Consider the following 25,973-nt stretch of genomic DNA (forward strand, 5'->3'; position numbering starts at 1 on the left):
CAACTATTTCAAACCTTCAGGGTTGTGCTATTAATGTGTATTATATAAATGTTGCAGCTAGCTAGCTATATATATATATATATATATATATATATATATAATATATATATATACACACAGACACCATGTATATTCATGTTGAGTATGAACAGCTTGCATGGCTAAAAGTGTGTTTTCTTTTCACAGCTCTGTTCAGGACTTCACATTGGCATTGGAACCATAACTCACACCACAAGGGGTCGGAGTGCATTTAAATACCCGCGACACATGTTTCAATGCTGTAGCACATGCAGCGCAAACTAATAGGTCTTTATCTGGAGGCCTGGCATACATGTAATAGGTGGGAGTTCTGCTGTGAATGGCAATGGGAGCAGAAAAAAGTCCGTATGTATCCACAGCCCCCCACAGAGCTTGTAGAAGAGTTTCTTCACGGGCTAGCACGATAAAAAATATCTGCTCGATAGTCTGGAGAAGGCCAGTAGGCACCTTTCCAAATTGTGCATATGATATCCTCAGGATTAACATGGACATTTTACGCAAGCTTGTGTGTCAGGTAATGATAGTATGGTTGTGATGTAAAAACTTAAATTATTGAAAACCTATGAAACTATAACATACGTCCATATTCTCCATCTCGCTGTCTGTATAGAGTGAATGATTCCAAGTAGGAAATATGCCTGAAGAAGAGGCCTAGATAGTCTCAAAAGCTTGCAATCCATTATACATAGGTTAGCCAATATAAGTAGGACTGGACAAACTATTATAATGAGAACAGTTCTCTGGCCCTTGAGAAGTAGATTTGGAAAGTAACCCCATTGTTTCAGGGTTTTTAGAATATTTGTAAATGTGCCCTATTTGCTCTTTAATCATTCAGAAGGATTTTTTTTCACTAAAAGAAGAGATGAAAAATCATAATGCATACTTGACATATGAAGGATCTTTCAAATTGACTGTTTAATGAATGATTGCGAGGGGCTTTACAGCCTCCACCAACATGAAAAGTTACTGATAATCTAACCTGCTGAGGTGCCTTGCTTCGTGCATCTATAAGCAATGCCACTTTTGGCCACCTGACATGACGTCCATCAAACAAATTATCTATAAATTAATAATAAGTCCACATTTTTGCATAGGTTACGGCTATACCCAGGGCCGGCCTTTGGGGTGGGCGAGCTGTGCGGCCGCACAGGGCGCCATGCGGCCGTCCCATCACCAAGGCCGCGCCGAGGCGGGTGCGCAGCACCCAGGCAGCAGGGAGAGGAAGAGAGAGGGCCCCCGAGTGGTCGCACATGAAAAAGTTTTCAGCAACTGCCACTCGGCCCCCTTTGTGTCCTCTGCTCCCCACGGCTGCTCTGACTCAGGTGGTGGGAGTGCGAGGCCTTGGGCGCGGTCATATCCCGACGCTCAGCGGTGAAGCTGTATGTGCTGCGGCCAGGCAGCGTGACAGGCCTCGTGCTCCCACCACAGGACTTCACCAAGGTAAGTGAACTGAAAAGAGGGGAAGTAGATAGTGAGTAGGGGGAGGAGAGGGGGTAGATAGTGAGAAGGGAAGTAGGGGAGGAGATCGTGAGAAAGGGGGGTAGTAAGAATCTTGAACTAAATAAAGAGTGAGAATGAGTAAGATAATGAATTTGTTAATGTGTGGATGAATTGTGTGAATGAGAGAGAATTAATGAATTGTGAATGCATGAGAGAATAAATGAATTAATGTGTGAATGAGAAATAATGAATTAATGTGTGGATGAATTGCGTGAATGAGTGAGAGTATAAATTAATGTGTGGATAAATTGTGTCAATAAGTGAGAGAATTAATGAATTATTGTGTAAATGACTTCTGTGAATGAGTGAGAGAATTAATAATTGTGTGAAGGAATTGTGTAAATGACAGAGTGAATGAGTGCATAAGTGTTTTGTGTGTATCATAGATGTATTTGTGATTTGGGGAAAGGCAAAGATGGCACAAGCAGGGTGTTTGAGCTTTGGGGAACAAGATGGCATGGGCAGGGTGTTTATGGGACAACAATGGCACAGGGTGGGCTGTTTGGGGACAAAGATGGCTCAGACTGGGCTGTAATTTGTGTGTGTAATCTGGGTGCTGGTCAAGTTCTATGTGGACACCAGGGCTTTTGGGGTGTGCCACCTGTCATCTATGCCTGTAATTCAGGGTTGTTTTTTTTATCTATACCTTTAATGCTGAGTTTATATGTGATTTCCAGTTGATCTATACCTGCAAAGCCGGATTTGCGTGTTATTCTGTTGATCCATAACTGCTTAGCTATGTTTCCATACATTATTTATGTATACCTGCAAATACAGGGTTTGTATATCTTATTTAGTTTATCTATACCTTCAGTACTGAGTTTACATGTAATCCCCAGTTGATCTATATCTGCAAAGCTGGGTTTGTGTGTTATTCTGTTGGACTTTACCTGCAATGCTATACACGCAAGTGTTTACATGTGTTGTTTATTTGATCTATACCTGAACTACAGGGGGGAAGGAAAAGAGAGGTGTAGCTAAGTGAATGAGGGGACAAATGGACTCTGGGAAAGAGTACGGGAGAGAGAGGACCTTTCAAAGTCACAGTAGGGTCAGAAAGAGGGAAGACTGCATTCCTATATTGAATGTATTTAAGGTACATTATTGTTACCAGTGTTTCAAGTTATATTTTATTCTACTTGTTTGCACTTGCACATAAATAATCTGTAATTAAAACTATTTGTGTTCTCTTTTGTTGAGGGGGGGGGGCCAGAGAAGTAGTCCACACAGAGCGCCTGAACACCTAAGGCCGGCCCTGGGTGTACCATGGCCTCTACAGAGTAGTAACGTGTGTAGAGGCTTAAAACCTGTCTGTCGCTAGTAACGTCACAGCCATCGTAAAAATATTAAAAAGGATATACAATGAGCTCCTGTGCTAGCAGCAATAGACCTGAAGTGTACCAAAAACGCAGATCATAATATATACGTGCAAAAAAAGAATAAGAAAAATGTGCCATGCACTAATGCAAGTGTGATAATAATAATACAGAATATAATAACAGTAAAGAAATGATACATAAGGAAAAAATATATAAAAAATTGTACAAACAATTTGACACCCAGTCCAAGGAAAATGTCAAAGGACAGTTCAAAAAGGATAATATTTCGGACCCCATCTTATTTATACGGCCCTTTAATTCATTCCCAGTATAGATAGATCCAATGTTTAAACGCTTCAAGACCAAGAAAATGTGGAATACTTACAATACTAATTGTGACCACTGAGAAAACAAATATGTAATATGTCTCCTCCTTGATATTGAAAAAAATTGTCACAAGAGGCGAAAATAGAAGTTTTAAATAAATTGAGATTTTTATTGTGAATACTAACTTCCTTTGGTATTTTATCCGTGTTCCTTAATCCTTTTAAATTAAAAAAAAGATGAAATGTTTTGATATTTTAAGACAAAAAGTATCTATATTAGGAAACTGATATAAAATATCTACATTCTTGATGTTAACCTAAAACCAGTGAAGTTACAGGTATAGTGAGTTGTAGGTTTATTGCACCCTGCAGTCCTGTTTTATACGATAGGGAAGCGGTTTAACCCACTTCACACTTAGGTTAACTTAGGATGTAAGTAAAAGAGTTTCTTATGCTATATGAGTTATATATTTTGAACCGGGTCTAGCGCAGCTGAATAAACATACATTTTCTTTCCTCCTTAGAAAAAATCTGTATTTCGCAAAGTATGGACCAAGCATTCCAAATCTGCCATTTCTTATGCAAAAGGAAGAATTTATTTTGACAATTTCCGTTGTTGTTTTAACAGGTAATGTATTGATGCCGTGAATTAATATGCAAGAGAAGGGTACTGGCTATAGTTTGAAAACCGTGCTTTAATTAACGCTGACCTGTCAAGTCAAATAAGTGTTGATGGGTCGGTAGAGCATAAGGGACTTATACGTCATGTATAGCTTTGTTGCCCCTTTAAGTTATTGTAGTGTTGCGTTTGATGCATGGGGGGTTATGCAGAGACCCCCGAGCGCTTGTGCAGCAAACTCTTCCATTGATTTTAACAGGCGCTTTTACCTGTCACTGATTGGCTGCTTCAATCAGCCAATCAGTGGCAAGAAATGATGGCCCACGGTAGAGGGCAGATGCAGCAAGAGGGCTGAAACTTCTAGGTGTTTTATTTTTTTCTTTTCTTGTTTTTTGAAGAATGCATATTAAAGTGTTTGTCTTATTCAGATTTCTCGGTCAATATACAAATTTAAAGAAATGGCTACAGATTGGTTTTCTTTTTTGTTTAAATCTTAATAGCTCTTTAGTCATTGTTTTATATGTTTTAACTATTTATTGCATTAACTATTAACATTCGAACATTGTACTTTTTTTTAATTAGTATTCCTGCAGAACCACAGTACATGTATGAAATGCCCAAGTGTCCAAAATCAGAAAAAATTGAAGATGCTTTGTTATGTGAAAGTCCAGTGGTAAGTTTTAAGATGCAAGCTACATAAATATATTATATATATATATATATATATATATTGACGCATCATCATAATATTCCAAGTGCTTTTCTCCAATAGCTGGGAAAAGGTGGCCTGTAGAATGGCATATTTATACCGAGCAATACTGGGGCTAAATGGGGGGCAATTACCATGGTAACCAATAGAGTGTTGTTCTGACTGCTAGTTTGCATGCTCTTTTCTAGGGGGAAAACCTCGCTCTGCCTTCGGATTACACTCCATCATTGATAGCCATTACAGGTGATAACCAACTGCTACGTCTCTCTGCAGATTCAGGAAATATCATTGATAAGGTCTACCTCGGATCATACAGAAAATTCAGGTAAAAGCAAATAAGTGTGGATTGAGCGTATTTACAAGCATTTTTACGCATTCACCCTTCCCCCACTTCCCCATTCCATCTTATTCCACCTTGCTGTTCCATTTTACAGAGACCTTAAAGTCCCCATATTTTATTTCGTCTACCCCAAGCCTCAACTATTAAGCCAGTATCACAACCTCATGCTGACAAGTCCCATGAAGGACAAAACAGCTGTCCACGAGCGGTGATCTGGCTACTGCACCTCTTACCCGAGTTTTGTCTAAAGGCTGTCCTGTACAGCGGGCAATTACTTCCAAGGGATCCATGTATAAAGTGGAAATTGAGGCAATAGGTGATTAATGTTGACCTTATTCGCGTGCGCCTACCCAGAATCCCTTGTGGTTGTGGCAGCACCATGAGATTTCTGAGGGAACAACAAGCCTTCTTGCTTGTCTGGTGTCTGTAGATGAGTGTTTAATAATGCGTCTACTACCATCTTTTATTTAACTCCCAAAATGTCAGAATGATCATCCATGACTTCGGTTAACCCTTAGGAGGCATTTTCTCAAGGTGGCACCTATATAATGGGACAGGATTTCATCTGCTCGCATGACACTCATAGACACTGAGGTGCAGCGTTGAATGTTATTGCTTTAGCTTTTGGCTTTGTTCTTGCAATAAATAAATTTTTTTTTTCTTCTTCTATTGTCATTAATCATATAAGGTACATTACCTGGGATTCTCCTCATGAGACTTTAGTACTGAAGTCTGTTCAGATGAAAGCAAGGACAGAATCTCAAGAGGTATGTTCTTTATAACAATAGAGAATACATAATTCTTGACCGGTGTTGTAGATCTGATCACGTTGGTGTGATTCAGCCAGATTCAGTCAATGTAGTAATACAACAGAACTGAAGGGGATGTTAGTGATTTTTTATACTAATAAACGTATTATTAGCAGAAAGGAGTTGGTGTGCTTATATTGGTCATTTGAATATAAGGCTTTAAAACTTTTTTGCAACGCCTAAAGGTACTGTTTCTCGCAAAAAAAAATCTTTCCGGTTTTAACGTGATCTGTTCTGTTTTATCTAATCTTTAGGTAACTGTACTCTGACAAACTAAGAAGCTTACAAAAAGCACCATCCCCAGGTCTCAGAAAGCACAGTTATCTTTATTGTAATATTTCCTGCTTGTGGATTGTTCTTCACTAATCGCTAATTTTCTTTTAAAAGTGGCATTTTTTTTAGAAGATAAGTGCTGTTCTTACTGTTTTTCAGCAGTCTGGTTGCCAGAGGTCAGTGCTTTTTTATCTGGCGGTGTTCTCCGTGTTCCCTTTCTCATTAGTTGGAGTGCTGGCAATAGATAAAGATGTGAGTGTTTCACATAACGCCATTTGGTAAAAATGATTTTACTTTTTAAAGGGGAAGTTTCATTAAAATATGTTATAATATTTTTTTTAAAACACAATCTAAATTGTCAGAATAGGTTTTAGATTAATAATAATAATGTTAGATTTCATAAATATTAGTCCCTGGAGTGCTTTATGTAGAAAGTGCTGATATATAGATAACTTTATCAGCTTCGCCATGCTAATGCAATAATTTCTGCCTACTTTGTTGTTAGCAACTGCCTGCCTGCTTGTAATAAAGAGTGTTTGTACTGAGATACATTATATGAGTAATTTCCAATTGGGGTTAGCGTTGCCATATCAGCCATTTTTCCAGGATGCTGCCTGTTAATTAAAATTCTTTAAATTATTGTTTATTGGCCGTCATATAGATTTTTGGATCCAGCGTAACAGATGCAATCATTTCACATGGCATGCTCATTGTAATGCACAGTGCTGGTCTGGTGCGACTCTACAACTTTGAAAAAATCACTGAACAGGTAACCTCTTATTGTCTTATATTTTATTAAAAAAGTACAGATCCTGCTTTGGTGGTCCCTGTTCTGGACAGATCCCAAGGATCGACACTGGCAACTCTGATATATATTACACTGATCCCTTAACAAAAATCTATCCGGCTGCTAATATTTTATGCATTATTCATACACTTGTTTATGCCTGTCTTCTGGGATTGCAATTTGTATTTCATTGTTTTTGTCATGCCCCATTATGTCCCCACCTTCCACCCACTAACGTGCACACAAACACACATACTAACATCCAAACTAGCTGTTATGTTTAATAAGCACTAATATATAACGAATGATTGCAGAGTATATTTAGTGTAATTCAGTTAGTTTTGTAGCAAATACCAAAAATTTTTTGAGCTTGTAGCTCAAGCAACAGCTATCCGCACGCGCAATTTCCTCTTCCAAAAACGTAAAGTGTTGTTATGGCATTATGATTGGACTGTGGTACAGGTTGAGTATCTCTTATCCAAAAATCCCTCATCCTAAATCCATTTTTTTCCCCCCAGATAAGGGAAGTCTAGAGATAAGAGATACTCACTACTGAGGGGGGACAGAAAAGAGGTGTCTGGTCTTTCACATAGTCGGTAGATCATTTCTCTGCCTCCTTCTCCCCTTGGTCCCAGTCTGCTTCTGGTCTGTTCTTCAGGCATCCTCTCACTTTTCTGGACAGGGAGTGCTCTGGGACCAAGGGGACAATCCTGAACAACAGAGTAGACACAGGTGAGACATACTTCTGGTCCCGAGCATTTCAGATAAGGGATACTCAACCTGTAATTATTGTGCATTCTGAGTGGGTTCTTAAAGTAAAGGTCAATTCATGTTGCACTTTCTGCACTACATTGGACCTTGGCATTAAGCGCTATGCATTGTGAGCATACCTGGGAACTTCTGGGTATGAAGCCCTCCCTCTTCTGGTGGAATGATGATGTTGAGTGGTGGGGGGCAATGACGTTCCAGGTGGGGCTAGCCCCAAATATTTAACATTTGTAGGGGGTGTCTAAACGCTCCTCCTGCAACCCAGAGTTTTTTGGCCATGGCCGGGAGTCTCAGAGAAGCGGCGCTTCACCCAGAGTCTCCAGGCAAAACCCGGAGAATTCTCAGGTATGATTATGATTGACAGTTGCCATTGCCACAAGCCTTTTAAATACGGGGAGATATTGACAAAGAAGATCATTGCTCTTTCCACTGGTTAGTTAATCTCGCCATGTTTCTCTTTTTAGTATATGCAGCAAAAACTTGTCATTGGGCAAACTTGCACTTGGAAAGGTGAAACAGGGACGATAGGCAACTTTCCTTTTGGCATTCCCTGCAACATTACCTTGACAGGTACCTTTGCCGTATGTATGTTGAAGACGTAGCCTTAATGAAGCTTGGGATGCCTTTAGTAGCTAGGACACCGTGCGTTTACAGATTGCATAGTTTGTGGTCAGGTGGTGTAATAAAGAGATGGTAAAGTCTGAAACAAGCATGCCTTGTATTAGAAGCAATTATTCATGTTATATTCAGCTTGGTATTCCGTTCATATAAATTAAGATATATATTGTCATAATCTGGGTTTTTTCTTTATGATTAGATGGGGTCGGCCTTTACGTGCTTTTCACGGTGCACTTAATCTGATCAGTGACCATGTTTTTGTTTCAGTTGGCTCCTGATTAAGTAAAAACTCTGTCTTTGTAGAAAGCCCTCCTTTACTTTTTGAAGTATCCTGTCTCGATAATGCGTTTCAAGTAGGAGGATGCCCTTGGCATTACATCATCACTCCAAACAGAAAGAAAGACAGAGGGGTTTATCATATCCGGTCGCTGGACGATCACAGGCTGGTACTAGTACTTTCTGTATTATTATGAGATTTACATAGCATATAATTTGCATGATATTTAATAATGTTTACTATATTCCAGCTATTATCTTTAGTGACTTTTTTGTTATTTGCAATGTATCTGTACACAGTGTTTGACTTCTAGGACATTGGCTGTAGATAAGTAGTTTTTTTTTAGTGTTATACAAACCTTTTTTCTCAGGCAAAGAATGGAGTAAGAGAAATGAATTGCTGCTCTTTAGAACCTGATTGGATTCACTTTCACCCTGATGCTTCAGAACGAATAATTCATGTAGGACCTGACCGGATCAGGTAAAGCCTAGTTTCCTCCCGGTCTTCTTTGACCAGGTCGGTAGAGAATAAATTAATGAAGGGGTAAAAATAGTTATGCGAATCCAGCAATTAAGATGACTGTTTCCATAAAGAAAGAGTTGATTGTGCTACTTTCTGAATGATATATATTTACACAATCTTAAATTCCCCTGTCTGCTTCAGTATACCTATGTCATTAATTGAGAAAACCTACTCGTTCAGTTGCCCGGCAGCTGCTTCTGTTTTGGCCCTGCTTATTAATCTGGAGCACTAGGTGCCTGTAACTACTTCCTCCCCCTTGTGGTCAGATTCAGCAATGAACCCAGCAGTGCCTCATCCTTGCCGTTGGTACACCCTTCAGGGTTATGCTGAGGCGTCTGGTATCCGGCCAGCCTTACCCCTCCTCAGCCAACAAATGTATGTTGTGTGTGTGTAAGTATGTATGTGTATGTATTTTTACTGTGTGTGTGTAGGTATGTTACTGTTTGTATGTGTGTTTGTAAGGATGTTAGTCTGTGTAAGTATGTTATTGTGTGTGTATCTTAATATGTGTATATGTCAGTATTTTACTGTGTATTAGCTTGTGTGTGAAGAAATCTCTTACTATGTGTGTGTAGTTTTGTTAGTGTGCGTGGATGTGTGGGTGTTAGTATGTTACTATGTGTGTAAGTACATGTGCTAGTGTGTGTAGGTATGTTAGTGTGTGGGGGGGTGTTAGTATGTTACTGTGTGTGTAAGTACATGTGCTAGTGTGTGTAGGTATGTTAGTGTGTGGGGGGGTGTTAGTATGTTACTGTGTGTGTAAGTACATGTGCTAGTGTGTGTAGGTATGTTAGTGTGTGGGGGGGTGTTAGTAGGTTACTGTGTGTGTAAGTACATGTGCTAGTGTGTGAAGGTATGTTAATAATTAAAATATTTTTGCTCCATGATGCAGACAGGATAAGGCTCCCCTTTACCATTTGGGATGAAGTACATTAGATGACTGCTGTTTTTTTCAGTGTCCTATTATGTGTTCATTTGCTGCATAAATAAAGAAAATAATGATTTTTTTTTACTTTAAAAGTCCACTCTTATCCTGTTTGCATTATTGGGCAGAAATTATTTTGATTATTGCTTATACCAAGCTCACTTGGGCAGGCTGGGAAACTGCCTCTTGATTAAAACCCTGAACTGCAGTTAAAGCAACACCCATGGATTTTTCCAGTATGTTACTGTGTGTGTTTGTACGTGAAGTAGGAGCTTGGGGTCCCACCTGTACATTTTTCAGGGGCCCCCTGGCATTTTTGGTTAAGTCATTGAGTACAGATTCAGCGTCTGCCTGCATGGAGAGTGTGAGCTGCGTGGGAGACGGTTCTCAGCCAGGTAAGAGGAGAGTAAGTCTGTGTGTATATATGGGTACTGTAATATTGTGTTAGAGTGCAGTATGTATGTAAAAGTGTTGGTGTGGGTATATATATTTATATATATATATACACAGTGCTGTACGCACTCTAATGCTGTACATATATACACACACTGACTGTGTTAGTGCTTGTATGTATAGTGTTAGTCATTTTGTCTGTTACTGTATGTTGTTGGAAAATGTGTTCATGTATATAAGAGTGTGGTGTTAGCTTGTATGAGCATATAGTGTTGTGTGTGTTGGCATTAGTATGAGTGTGTATATCTTATTGTCTTAGAGTGTGTATTGGTGAATGGCTTAAGTGTGTGAGATCTATAGATCTCAAGTAATGGCATTTTAATAAATTAGTGAAAATATGCCAAGTGACGGCCCAAAGACTTTAGTCGCTAGGCTGTATTTTGTGACACAGATGAAAGCCAGTGTTTATTACTTGGAGTTTTTCTTTAGTGTTCTAAGGCTGAAGGAGCTTCAGAATGACGCACATCAACATCAGGTTACGGAAGAGTTTATCATTTTAGCCAACAGAGAAAGAGAGGTAAGCAGAAGTGCATTTAATTAATGCTAGCTTTATGTTAAACATGTTAGATTAAAGGCAGCTTTTGATTTAGATACATAAGATTTAGTCAATAAAACGCGGTTGTAGGTGAGTCGCCAGCTCCGGTGGATTCACCTGCCTGAAGAGCTGAGTTGGACTTCATAATAATTTGCTAAACCAGTGAGTTTTCTTCAACACAGGCCTTCTCACAGGAGAAACTCGCCCAGGCTGGCCCATAATAATGTATATGTATTGCATTTAGCTAGTATAAAACTTGAGGACCAGAGGCTTAGTTGTAATGTAAGGAGATCTTACTTCACAGGCAAGGTGGGACAGCCTTCCAGCAAAAGTGGTAGAGGTTAATTTCCGTCAGCTAATTTAAACATGCGTTATATTACATTACTTTACATTTATTTCTATAGTGCCAGCAGATTCCGTAGCGCTGTTGCAGTCAGTAGAATATTTTAATATCACACACAATAACAAACTGGTACAAAATGAGAAGAGGACCCAGCTCCTGCGAGGTTACAGTCTAGGTGGTGCTTGAGGGGGACGTGAAACAGTAGAATGGAATAGGCTTATGGCTATCCTTAATCTAATACAGGACCATATAAAGGCTGAGATAAAAATGGCCACATGAGATGGACTTGTTTCATCTGCCGTGGAAATCCCTGAACGTTTAAAACTTGCTTTATATGAGTTAGGATCGAACTGAACTCACGCGGTTCTTTGTATTTTAGGTAAATAACCGCGTTACTGTAACTGCTTCTGGGAGGTTGGTGAAAAGGCGTTTCAATCAACTAGATGATGATCCAGAGAAAGAGGTAAAAGTGGGATTCATCTGTTATTCCACCTTCACTTGGTTTGTTACATTTGAGGACCAAAGTTAGTGTTTATGTCTTATTGTGGTTTCTAATCTGGTACGTCTTTCTTCTGTATTCATGGGCACTGTTTATAAAACAAAAACGGGCTTGTGAGATGGCTTCAACATCCTCATACACCGTATTACTGCCACTTTTGTAATGGAAAAAAAATATATATATATATTTCAATAATATAAATTATGGATTGATAGTTTGGACCTGCAAAGAACTTCAGAATGTTCCCTTGGTTTAGCAGCTACGTCCTGTCCTGTGGTTCTGATTTCTTTGGTGAATTGGGAAAATGCAATGTGGCCGCACTCTAAAGTCAATACCAATATAATTAGAAACATGTTAAAAATGAAAGTGCCAAAGCCAGATAGAAGAAACAAGTTTTGAGCATACTTTAGGGCATGATATCCCGAGACACTTGGCCACGGTGTAGGTAGATGACTGTGTTCCTCGATGCTCCTCAGTTATCTCCTGCTGTGTCTGAAAAGATAAATTGCTGAATATGTATAAAAATGATTCTGGTGCGTAGTTTAAAATGGACTTATCGCTCTGGCAACCGGCAAATAGCAGACCGTTCCACTGGTTGCTATGGTATTAAGAGCACTTTTCAAAGTTCCATTCTTAATGGAAACTAATGCCATGACTGGTTGGTATATTGCATACCATGTTAAAAAAATCCCGACCATTAACCCTACAGTTCATCCTTCCCTCAAATCTCTTCTAGACTTTTAAGATGGTGGTTTATGAAGATGAATTGGACCTCCTGACCGTGGTTGCCGTGACTCAGACTGAAGCTGAAGGGATAGCACATGTTAACATGCATTGTAACGCAACAGGGAAACTTCTGAAAAGGATCAAACTGCTAGAATCCTGGGATGTGGTAAGAACTTTCAAGGCAATATCTGTCAATCTGGGTTTTTTTTTATCTGTTTAATGCTCAGAACATCCTTTTGAAATGGTTATATGAAGTTAACTGGATTTCAGTAGTAATTGTTGAGTGAAATCACCCACTGAAGTTATTAGTATAGATTTTATAACAGGATCTGAATTACTCTAAGAAGCCACTTGTCTTTTTTTCAGACCCACAGCCATGCTGTATTTTTTGACAGAGATACCCTGATACACTTAGAGGAAAGACCTAACCGCAATTTCTCCTGCTATGTTTATAAAATGCTCTACAATTCCAAGGAATAAATGGATCGTTGTCGATATTCTTCTTCATTCTTCTAAGAAAATTCTAGTTATCTAGTTATACACTTTTTATGACCAGTCTTCAATTCTATTGTTAAATAAAAAAGTCTGAAAAAAGAAAAGTCATTTTGCTTGCTATTTTACTAAAATTGATCTCTGTATACCAATAATCTAATAAAATGGCAACAGTTAGTCCTTACCTGGAACCGTAGTTCCTTTACAGTACCCAAGATGAGAATTCTCAAAACCTTTACCAATCACTTTGAAAAGCCAACTGTAAGACACAGCTTGCCGTGTCCATCGCAGTCCCTGACCTGTGTGAGTTCATTCCTAAAACACACGAGCCAGTAACTGAGATCTGGAAAGGTTCCTCCAGTAGAGTCCTGTTGGAAATGTTAAGTTCCTCTTCCGATTGTAATTTTGACTGGGACACCATTTCACCACACTCTAGAGATAATGTATAGACTCTAGAGATAATGTATAGACTCTATGTCTTTGTAATTCTACTTTCAAACTTCACTTGGAGTATAAGATTTATTATATCTTTTGGGGTACAGAAAACTGTATTCAGGAAAATCTTGCACATAAAATAATTAAACAATGCCAGAAATTTTTCCACAGATGGACCCCTGGCAACTCTTTATAACATTTTGGACCTCTTTACATAGGTAAACTGACAGCCCTGGTCAATGCATACCCTTAAAGGTCTGCCCAGTTCAAATCTATAGAGACCCCAAACTCCTTTACTGTATCCAATTATCATTAAAAAAGTAATTCTAAAACATAATTCACTTATTGCGCTTATGTAACCATAAACGTAAGTAAAAGGCATAACTTCTATATTGCTGCTGCTTTGATTTTAAAATAAAAAAATTTGTGGAATCCGTGACCATTTGATTCTGTATCCACACCTGTTTACATTCCATGCATTTTCCGTGTTCACATGAGTAGGCTTAAGGGGGATGGACTATAGGAATTTTTGTTGCCAAGGGGCTGTATTGGCACATTGTAAGTAAATGGAAACTGCTTTTTTTGCTGGATTTTTTTTTACTGTTTTATAGCCGAGATGCACTTATCTGTGAATTTCTTAGTGCCATGGCTGCACACTGTCTTCTGGATGAGCTTATAACTAAAAAGGAATGTTAGTTGGTGGAGGCTCATGATCAGGCGCTGGAAGGAATCCTACACATTCTTTGTAAATTCTTTAGCTGGCATTGATAGTTGTAACCAATATGTTTTCACTTTACTCCTATTTTCAGGTCGGATAAATTTGAAATAATTTGCACTCTGATGATTATCAAAATAGCCAACAGTATTGAAAGAAAACAACAGGGAAGGGAATTCTCCTACCAGGTCCTGGTGATCTGGTTTCACAGTGAGAACATCTGTAGTTTTTATAGCACAATGTTTTAGGTTTTGAGAAATGAAATGTTTTCACCGGGCCTTTAAAAATGTCCAGACTCTGTTTTGTTTAAACATCTGTGGTACTCTAGAGGCCGAGGGACTGCTGCTGCATGGCTCCCAGCCGTTCCCGGCCACCCTGAAAGGGGCCAATGGAGGAACTGTGACCACAACAGAAAGTTTAAAGGTCCCCCGGGTTATTGTCAACCAAGTTCTAGTAGTTTCATAGTGATTCACAGCAGGGGAGACGGTGCAGGTTGAGCAGGGAACGCGTCCAAGTCAATCATTTAGGAGCCGGAAGCCGGAGTTGTTTCTGAATGAAGGACTCTCACATACTCCCGTTGCGTTTTATCTTAACCCCTTCACGACAAAGCCCTTACATGTCATTTCACTGAAAGATGTGGTTTCCTGCACATTGGTGATTATGGTGCAAACAATGAAAAGTAACCTTTTCACCATCAGTGATAGGCAAAGTGACACCAGTGTCTGTGGCAAGTACATAGAACATCAATTAACCGTCCACCACAAACCCCAGTAAATGTCCACCGTGAGCAATGTCGGTGCCTAACTGTGTTCACTAAAGCAACAAACGATGCAACAATTCAGCAGATGTACTTCATTTGCTACTATGGTGATTAACTGCATCAGACGCACCTTTTATACAATACCCTTGTAGTTCTCATAGGAACACTCGGTGCTTGGGGGGGTAGAGGGACTTCAGTTTTCCAACTTTTAACCCCTTAAGGACAATGGGCGGTCCCTAAACCCATTGAAAACAATACATTTTGACATGTACGGGCTTTGTCATTAAGGGGTTAACATTGCATGTCTTAATTGCCATTTGTGTTTAAAGGATAACATTTTTATAAACGTATTTTTTTCATTTGCCTCATGTGATTATACGGAATTTTGTTTTCTAAACTTTCTCCCCGCATCTGTTTCCTGTTATCAACTCACCTCAGCGTGTCTGTGTAATGTAGATACGTGTCATCTATTTCTGCAGCCAATAAAACATATTCTTTAGAAAGAAAATTAAAAAGTCCATCCATAATAGCCCCAGCATCGCAAGTAGTTTATACATTTAAATTGATTGACTTGTCACCATAGCAACCGACAGAATGGTCCAGTCAGCAGGATTTAATTGGTTACTATAGTGAGACCATTTTTCTACTGGTCACTATTTATACAAAACCTACTTTGTTTCAGAATAATATGTTAATGTATTTTTCTTAGTAAGATTAAACTGTCAGTCCTCTATTTACATTGATAAAGTGTCCTGCAACAAATGAGGTTCTCATTTCTAGGAAAGAATGCATTGGTCGTGCTGTGCGAAATACCCAAACTTAAAATACATCCAGGACTACTGCAGGGGGCCGACTCGTACAGGGTTCTGGACAGCTAATCATTTTAATGTGTACATACATGGAAAGATGCTGGCGTGGAGACAAAATGATGTGCCATGTTTGTGAGTATAGGAGAGGCTTTGGTATCAAAAGTGGTCCGAGGAAAAAAGAATGGTGAACTGGCGAAAGGGTCGTGGACGGCCAAAGCTAATTGATGCACATGGGGGTGAAGGCTGGTCTTTGTGGTGTCGGAATACACAGTGCATTGCAGTTTGTTGCGTATAGGAGTTGGGTAGCTGCAGACCAGTCAGGGTGCCCATGCTGACCCCTTTCCACTGCCAAAAGCGCCTACAATGGGTAAGTGAGCATAAGAACTAGACCACGGAGCAATGGAAGACCGTTGCCTGGTAGGATGAATCACGTTTTCTTTTATATCACGTGGATGGCCGGGTGTGCGAGAACACATGGCACCAGGATGCATCCATGGAGGACCCACAACTCAGCTTACAGGCTTCTTAAAGTATCTGCTGCTAACGTCTTGGTGCAGATACCACAGCACACCAAAAGGGGGACCTATGCAATATCAGGCAGGTGGTCATAATGTTATGGCTGATCAGTATATATATATATATATTTATATAATGTGAAAACAAAATATGAAATTGATCCTATCATAGGATTCTGACAATTAACAAACCTCCCAAGAGTCCTGGCTTCCATAGGGCAGTCCAGATTTTCCCGTGCTATCCCGCGTAGCCGCCCCACTGTCCTGCAAGTTGGGGAGATTCTTTCATCTCGCCTGATCGGCTCATGATGCTGCAAGCTGAGTACTGTCTGGTGAGTTTTGTATTGGGGACCCTCCACTTGTATGCACACAACAATATCACCTTATGCCCCCCCCCCCCTTCTGCTACCAGATGGTGTAATTCAGGGACATGTAATGTGACCCCACTGAATGCCTGCTTCCCAACTCCAATAGCCTGCACAGCTATGTGGCTGCTGGTGGTGTAGTGGAAGATTATCTATTCGTACTCAGGGTCCCTAGGCACATACGTCTATTGTGCGTAATAGATAATCAGCCACTGAATTTGACCCAGACCCCAATTGGCCACTGGACCATTTCTTTCTTCCATTGGTATAAAAGAAGAATAATATGAAAAGTGCAGTGTAGTTCCCTAAAGACATCCGGTATAAATTTTATTCAAGCCAAACATTTCTGGTTACACTTAAAATACATTTAGTGTGTATTTGGCAATACAGCCGAAACCACAAGTTATACAACATCAGCTTCTACCGTGCGTTCTGTTTAGTTTTCCTCTAGACTTGATAAAGGAAGGTTAATGCTCTTGAACTAAAAACGAACTGTTAGTCCAAGGAAAAAGTATTACCCCATACCTTTTGTGGACAGTATATGCAGTTTTAAGGCTAGAGCCCCTTCACGCCGACAGCAGTAACGCTATGAGAGATGAAGTAGGGTGTTGTAATGGGACCCCGGCCAGGCAGGGATTGCATAACCCTTTTAGCACACTGTTACGGGGACGTTCTCCCTGCAGAGCTCTCCTCCGCCTCCTTCTTTATTCCTCCACATCAGGGGAGGGAAGGAGGGCCTGTTAGCTCACTCTCTGCACACTCTCTCCACAGCACAGTTATTCCTGCTGCTGCTGCCTCTGAAGATGGAAGGATACAAAAGTTTTCTGGTTTTCCTAGTTTCGTCTCTGCTGCTTGGATTCCTGGGAGTTATATTGGTCCTGGTTTGGGTTTTGCATTGGAGAGAAGGTCTTGGATGGGACGGTGGATTCGCTGAATTCAACTGGCATCCCGTGTTAGTCATCACGGGCTTCATATTTATCGAAGGCATCGGTACGTCTCATATGTTAAATACTGGGGTATGAAAAAGCAGCCGCACTATAAATAATTAATTTGGGGGGCAAAGACTATGGCGGCGGATAGAGCCTGTTGCATTATTGCTAATAAGCAACTGGTAAGCAATATAATCAACATCTAAATTTTACTATTCATTCTCGCTTTGAAGTATTTTTGTTGCTGTTTGTCTTGTTGCGTAATAGTTTGATTAGTATTATATATTTTGTTGTCCCAAATATATAACCTTTGGTGTACTATATCTGCTTTACATTTAACCCTTTGAGTGGTATGGATAGTTTTACGACACAGAAGGCATGTGGATAAATGGGTATTAACGTGAGAGCCGAGTTGTAGATATCTTTCATAAAACTACCAAGTTACCCAATAAAGTTGGCGGCGGATACTTAGAACAACAAACATCAGACAGGAAGTTCTATTCCGCATTCTCTAACACTGATGGGCCAGACACATCCAAATCATTTGGCTCCAGAACATTTAATATCCCTGTTATTGCGCAGCGAAACTACCCTGATCCTATTTTAATCATAGCCGGAGTTTCTGGCAATATTAATTCTACTCGTACCCCCTTTGTTTACTTAAGGCAGGCCTATCATATGAAAACCAAACATGTTAAATTAACGGGAAAATAACGTGGCGGCCCCTAAAAAGAATGCATTGGTTTATCCCAATCTAAAACTGTCAAATTTGCATATCGAAACGTCTTGTATGCTAATGTAAGAAATTGGTTATATTTCGCCAACAATATAAACGGCGCTTCTCATAGAACATAATCAAAGTGTACGATGAAACTCGAACAGACAGGCGAAGACAAACCGATGCATTAGGCTCGCAAGCTTATAATCTAATATAATATGTTTATATATATATGGGTGTAATATTGTATCCGTCTGGCCTACCAATTGCATTATATAACTAAGAAAGTAATATCTAATAAAAGTAGATGTGTATGAAAGTGAGTATTATGGGTCAAAAGTGCCCAAAACTATTCTTTACATTAAATGCTATTCAAATTTGCAATGTATTGAAAAAATGTTACTGAGAAATGCGTATTCCCATCTTTAATTATTTTCTGTAACCTATTGGGTGTCCTAAATCGCTATAATCATATATCCCGAGTGGTCCCCTTTCATAACTAAGATCTTAATTTAAGGAGCCTGCCCTCCTCTGCACTTTGATGTATATGATAGCTGCTGCTTTATATTAGACGGTTTACCTTCATATGTAATGAAAGAGGAATAGGCGTTCCCAGGCAGAGGGGGGGGGAGGGGGTCATTTAACCCCTCTTGGAATTTTGCCCACATCAGCATTTCCCTTAAAGGGACAGTCTACTGCCCAAAACAGGCTCGCCAAACATGAATGCATATTAACCCCTACCATGCTACTCTCTCATGGAAGTAGTGGGCTTTAAACCTGTTTCAAAACCGCAATGGTTCACAGTGTGATGGACTGCCTCAGAATGATCAGAAAGCCACCTCAAACCATGGAAATCTTGTGCAATTATACACACTTGGAAACTTCCTGTATAGAATCCTTACATTAGTACCAATTGTAAGCTGTGAAGATGAGATACAGAATGCAGCTGATTGGTCAGTGGAGCCGGGATCGGTGCATGAACACTCCATGGCATCACCATACCTGGGAACTTTGTGGCTCTGGCTACCCCTAGCCCTCAACTTGCGGGATGTGGGTGGACGGTCCCACTGATGTCGGGTTATCCCCACATGCGGGTGGAAGCCATTGTTGTGGGGGGGAGTGGGGTGTATGGAGTTTCCCCATGGTGTCCCAGAGAAGCGGAAGTATGGACATCATACCGGCACGTTGGCAGCCGATCCATGCTTCTCTGCAGGCTGGCATGCAAGAAAACTTGTCTGATCCCTGCTATCATGCAGGAACAAATGAGGGGTGGATTGGAACTGGAGACTAGAGACTGTATTATCAAATATAAGTATATACATTTAAAACGAAGTAGGTTTAAAGAAAAAAGAAGGGATCTTATGATAGATTTTGGTTCTGCCACCTTTTAAGAAAATATTGCAAGTACTTATCATGAAGCACTATGTACTCTATGTCAAAGGAAAAGGACATACATTTGGTATTTTTCAAATTGTTTGAGTTTTTCAAAATTGAGAGAAAAAAACATTCAGAATAACTTGAAATGTATGTACTGATTATTACTATGCATTATGCAGGGCAAGCTCAGCCCTTTTCAGAATTATCGCTGCCCGCTATAGGATGGTTAAACCAGTGAGATGGAACATTTAATATAAACTCATATGTTTCATTTGCAATTAAAACAAACAAACTAAAATATAAAAAGTAATTATTTCACATAAACATGATGTTTATGTGTGTCAAATATTATGCTTCTCTAGCAATATTACATTCTTTACCAAATCTTTTGCTACTTTTAGATGATACTATTGCTGCACATATGCATAAAAACACAAAATTATTATGGAATGCTGACCTGCGAACACACTGCCCTCTAGTGGAAGGATTGTGCACAGCATCAGATGACTGATTCAGGGCTGTGTATATATTTTCACTTTGTGGTGGTTCAGTGAATAGTGTATTTGGTACAGATGACGCCTGCGAGCTTCCTAGACTGCTAGAGGCTCTCTATGAGGGATGTTAATTAAAGGGGAAGTCCCATGGACAAAAATATTTTTCTCCTTCAGCATAACACCCAAATTATCACATGACTGCGGGAAATGGCTGCAGACCAAAGAAGTTCACTGGAAGAAGTTAAATAAAAGTGTGTGGAGTGTGGAGTGTTCTCCAATGTTACCTATATTCAGCCGAAAAAGCATTTGTGAGGTCAGACACTGATATTGGATGAGAAGGCCTGACTTAAAAAGTGGGGTTGAGGTCAGGAATCTGTGCAGGTCAATCGAGTTCCTCCACACCAACTAACCAAACCATGTCTCCATGGACCTTGCTTTGTGCACTGGGGTACAGTCATGCTGGAACAGGAAAGCGCTTTCCCCAAACTGTTCCCACAAAGTTGGAGGCATACAATTGTCTGAAATGTCTCTGTATGCTGCAGCAATAACATTACCCTTCACTAGAACCAAGGGGCTCAAACCCCCAAAAACAGCCCCAGACATTTATCCCTCCTCCACCAAACTGCACCAAATAGCACTTACAGCAGACTGGGGCAGATCTAGCAGGGCAGAAATTTCGCTGACTATGTGCTTGATTTAATACACATTTCTTGGGTCATATGGTGCATTTTTGTATTTCATGACATTTTATGACCCTGAGAAAAGTCTCTCTAATCCACTGGTAAATATGGATGACCTTTTTAATCATCCTTTGTGTAATAAATAAAACAAATAGTACCATGTCTTCTCTGTTTACCATTGAATGATAGGACCTGCCCAGCTATGTAAAACCTTCAGCAGAGGCTTAATCAGTCTTAGAGTTAGCGCATCCATTTCTGAGGTTTCATCGCCATCTTTCATTGGTTAGACTGCTGCAAATTATGTGGCATACAGGGGCATAACTAGACACCTATATGAGCCATTCCAAAACCAAAGGTGTTAATATGAAGCCCCCCCCCCTTCCTTATTTATTTTACAGCCAGTTCAGGAATCAGCATAAAGAAAGCGTTAAGGATCTTTTGATAAATGTATTTTTAACATTTTTGACTTGCATGAGGTACAAGGTGACTTAGATTCAGGAGCCATATGCCTATAATGCATGTTGTATTCCCTTACTGTATTAACCGCCACCATTTCTGCTGGGAGGCTGTTCCATGTTTCTACCACCATTTTGGTAAAGTAAACCTTACTTACTTACATCTAAGCCTCTGACCTCCTTAATTTTAGGTAATGATCTCTCTTAAGTTTCTCCTCATTTGAAATAAAACATAAATCATGGAAGCTACACTGGACAACAAGACAATGCTGGAAAATTAGGACTGTCCTGTGAAAACTGGGACAATTGGGAAGTAACTAGAAACCTCAGTGCCCCACAAAATTTGCCCTAGCCCCTCCCCCAACTTCACCAAGCAACATGTCCCACAGTGCCACCTTTGCCCCCCCAAAACAGCTTGTGAGTGCCCCCACAGTTTATCTGTGCCATCTTTGCCCCAAACAGCTTGTCTGTGCCATCACTGCCCCTTGCTCCCCAACATACACTATGGCACACACATCATTCTAACATACATTCCCTCTCACATCCCTCATGCTCACACAAACTCCATCTACACATCTATGCTCACACACACACATACACATTTACACTCACACACACTTACACATCCATGCTCACACTCATTCTAACACACATTCCCTCTCACATCCCTCATGCTCACACAAACTCCATCTACACATCTATGCTCATACACACACATACACATTTACACTCACACACACACTTACACATCCAAGCTCACACATGGCATTGGTTTCCCAAATAACTATGCTTAAAGTTTAGGTCTAGGGATTAGCTTTTATTTTTTTATTCTCTGCTGGCCTATGAGCTCTTATTGTTCTAAACCAGAGCATAATGTAGAACTCCACAAGGGAGTTGGGACATCTAATATGATATGTGTCCCTCGAGACTGGGAGTTCAACCAGGGGAATGGTGGGGAAGGGCAGAAGATACCCCTGGAGCTCCTCTAAATGTGTTTTGGACTGCCTTATCATTGTGCCACCTTGATTGACTTCTTCCCCCATGCTGAATATTGCCGACTCTCCTCCTAATTTGACATTTTTGTCTTCAACTAATCATGACCTTGGTACCCGCCTCCTGCATTAAAGTCCCTTCTGTTTGACTATTTCGCCCCCTTGTAGTCATAGTAAGTTCCCCGATTAGTTCTTATGGACAAGCTGACATTGACAAATATAAAGCACAGCCTATAATGTATTAATGTTGGTTAGTATGCCTGCTGATGACTGCCATTTTTCCAGCTATTATCGTATACAGATTACCGTGGACATGGAAATGCAGCAAACTGCTCATGAAAAGTATACATGCCGGCCTCCATCTCATAGCCATGGTTCTAATGATTGTTTCCTTGGTTGCTGTATTTGATTATCACAATGCAAGGAGCATCCCCAACATGTACAGTCTGCACAGCTGGGTCGGTTTGACTGTCGTCATCCTCTTTGCACTACAGGTTAGTTTATTATTATTTTTATTATTATCTTTAATTTATATAGCACCGACAATTTATGCAGCAATATATACAATCCATTTATTCAAGGGGTATGACGAAGAGAATTGACAGACTAAGACAAACCGATAACATTAGGTGGAGAGAGCCCGGCTCACAAGCTTACAATCTTACATATGATATATTGTCGGTAAAAAATAAATTAGGGTCAACAAGTGAGACAAAGCAAGCCCCCAGTATTATAATTTGACCCGACTAAAAAACAATGTTATCATGATAACATGCATTCTTTTACTCTGGATTTGCAGTATTAACACTGTTTGTGTGACAACACAAAGTTCTTTACTCTTGTATATTGTTTAAATAATGTTTGTTTATCTATTCCAATGCTTAAAAAATGACTTTTTTTTTACAAGACATGCTATAGAAAAACAGTTGGCTAGCATGTTGGTGGCATTAACGTTGTACCTATTGGCACAATCCTGAATCCTGCCCCTAGGGGAGAATACTCTGGGGGTATTTGATAGTGTTCTTGCTCTGATGGTGCAGAAGACCCAGTGTTACCAAGTCAGAGAGGTCAGCAGGCCAGGAATGGTCATCAGTGAAGCAATTTTTAGTTCCTTCTCTGGTCTCTGATGACAAAAAATGGCACATCACCCCCTTTAATGGAGAAATAAATATTATTTTAGTAAAGGGCATTTTCTCTAGTGATCTCTGGTACTACTCTAGCAGCTGCGTACCAAAACAGTACGTGGTCCTGCGCGGTATATAGTTCGATCCTCTGGCTGAGAGCCTTATCTGGGAATTCTAGCTATTCTTGCGAAAGTAACTTTCCCTAATATATAACATAATCCTAAACTACTATATGTTATATAAAAACAGCACCTATGTGATACGAGTCAAATGAAAGTAATGCATAATTCCAAATAGGCCATTAAATTGTTTGCTAAATGTTTTATTTCTTATTTTTAGCTTGTTTTAAGTTTTCTTGTATACCTCCTCCCTTTCGCGTCGCCTTCGTTGAGAGCGGCTCTGATGCCAGTGCACGTCTACTCTGGGATTCTTCTGTATGGGTCTATTATAGCAACCGCACTTATGGGATTCACCGAGAAACTCATCTTTGCACTGTAAGTATTCACGGGGTGTATATATAATAGTATCTAATTAAGAATAAAAGTATGGTGATATTTTTGCATGACAAGGAAACAAGACAAAATACAATATGGACATCTCTATCCAGGTCTGAATTTAAAGTTTACAAAACAATTTAAAGGGGAAGAAAATATATTTTTTCAGCTTGAGCATAAAATTATAGTTCTCTGTATAGTAATGTGGACTACTGTACTGTAGTACACTGTGTGTATATATATATATATATATATATATATACATACACACACGTACATACAGCATACTATATATATATATTGACCTCAAACATAATGTCCACAAGCTATTAGGAAAACAGGGGAGGCTCATTCATAACTGCTTTTTTTTTTGTTATGATTTAGTCCCTTTTAAGTGTATATATTCCATTTTTTAAGGAAATCTCCAGCATACAGTACGCTTCCACCAGAAGGGATCTTTGTCAATACCCTGGGGCTTCTTATCATTGTGTTTGGTGCTTTGGTTATTTGGATGGTCACTCAGCCAGCATGGAAGCGCCCTCAGGACCAGAGTGGCAACACCCCGCATCCTAATAGATGTACCTCTGATGGTTCAGATGGTGGCTCAATGGCCACGGATTGCAACATCACGGACAATAAGTCGGACGTGGAACAGAACAGTGAATCAGCCAGGAAAAGGAACCTGAAACTCGATGAGGCAGATCAAAGGTCAACGATGTGAAAATGATTCCAGACGCTACAACAAAGAAGCTTTTCATTATTATTATTATTTTCCAGAAAAACACAAAACATTTTACAGACTAGAAGAGAATACTGCATTTGCTTTGTTTTTTTTCTTTTTCAATGTTGCTTTGTGTTTCAGGTTCAAAAATTAAGCATCTTTTTAATTAAGAGGAGATCTACACCAGACAGCAGCCAGGGTGCGAGTGGCTGTGATCATTGGTCTCTTGGCTATTTTGTTATAGACTAGACATTGTTCATAAACCCCCAGTCGGGTTACACTCAGCTGACCAGATTTTTAAAGCAAATACAATTGAGTGCTGCAACTCGGCTGTAACATCTCTTGCCTCCTGGGTGCCTTAAGCCGTCATACTGATCAAAGAACACTAACAAAATCCCATGCAGGCTTCTAGGTATTATCTATACCAGCTAAAAAGGCAGTAAGTGGGACCAAAGTTTTAATCCCTCATAGTATAGTCATAGGTACAGATTATAAATCAAAATCAAGGGACATTTTTCATTTCATGTATATATTATTGAAGTTTGATATGCAATACATTGATAATATTTTTATAATGGTGTTGACTACCACAGTTATGTTTTAAGGCATTTAAAGCAAGAGACCATTCTATTTCTAAATGTTTTTATATGTAGGATAAAGAGGGTTTAGGGGACACTAATAATTAGGGACAGGATCTCCAATTTAGGGACTGTCCCCTAAAAATCGTGACATCTCTTCCTTGTAGGTTATACATAAAAACAAACTGAGCCTAACGAGGAGCTATCCCATTCCAGATATTCTAATATTTAAACCTGTATATTATGTTTTTATGTGTTCTTTTCGCTTCTGTATTATAAAAAAATAAATCTATTATTGTGCTATATGTATTATATGTATGTGTAGCTGCATCACAGATTTGAAAAATGTTTTAAAGGGGAACGGTCACATTATTTTTACAAATGATCCCAACTGTAATCCTTACACCGACGTGCATATACCTCCCGTGACCTTCTGATTAATTTCTCGGTATTGCCAATTTAAAATTGTGTCTTTTTCCAGTACTGGAGTATTTAAATTGTAAAACTACAATACAGATTCTTTCTTAATTTGTACACCTATATTTAATAGGAAAAATCACACATGGTATTTCCCCATTCCCCAATGATTACATTTATATTGGTTGTAATACTTAACGAGTATTAAAAATGCATGTATTGTATAATTGTATACTTTGCATCTTAATACATGGGTGGCTAATGTAAGACATTGTGTCACGAGGTTTGCAAAATATATACACTAAATAGCCAGACGTTGATATAAAATAATCAAGGAAAAGTGATTAAACAAGACAGTTAAGCACTTTGGGGACCCTTTGCATAAAGATGAGCCAGTCCAAGGGAACAAGGAGAACCTTGCTGTGGCTAGCAAATGGCCAAGCATACTTGCCTTCTACTTGGTTGATGATAGAGGTGCCCTGGTGCCTTCTGTAAAACCTAATCCTACAGTCATTA

The 25,973-nt window shown here is 39.5% G+C and overlaps 2 protein-coding genes across 2 annotated transcripts; both read left to right on the plus strand.

Moving 5' to 3' along the window:
• Positions 1-523: 523 nt before the first annotated feature.
• Positions 524-12,867, plus strand: LOC149285950 (DDB1- and CUL4-associated factor 17-like). Its single transcript, XM_089494720.1, has 14 exons — positions 524-553; positions 3,709-3,812; positions 4,386-4,476; positions 4,701-4,837; positions 5,541-5,619; positions 6,097-6,186; positions 6,596-6,703; positions 7,954-8,059; positions 8,411-8,553; positions 8,755-8,864; positions 10,714-10,801; positions 11,542-11,625; positions 12,398-12,553; positions 12,754-12,867. The coding sequence occupies exons 1-14, from the start codon at positions 524-526 to the stop codon at positions 12,865-12,867; spliced, it is 1,440 nt and encodes a 479-aa protein (XP_089350846.1).
• Positions 12,868-17,281: 4,414 nt separating this feature from the next.
• On the plus strand, positions 17,282-24,462 carry LOC149285951 (plasma membrane ascorbate-dependent reductase CYBRD1-like). The gene is made up of 4 exons (XM_089494738.1): positions 17,282-17,468; positions 22,409-22,617; positions 23,587-23,741; positions 24,159-24,462. The coding sequence occupies exons 1-4, from the start codon at positions 17,282-17,284 to the stop codon at positions 24,460-24,462; spliced, it is 855 nt and encodes a 284-aa protein (XP_089350864.1).
• The last annotated feature ends 1,511 nt before the right edge of the window (positions 24,463-25,973 follow it).

This window comes from Sceloporus occidentalis, unplaced genomic scaffold (genome assembly GCF_023333645.1).
Source record: "Sceloporus occidentalis isolate IW3139 unplaced genomic scaffold, rSceOcc1.0.p SCAF_74, whole genome shotgun sequence".
Classification (NCBI taxonomy): Eukaryota; Metazoa; Chordata; class Lepidosauria; order Squamata; family Phrynosomatidae; genus Sceloporus; species Sceloporus occidentalis.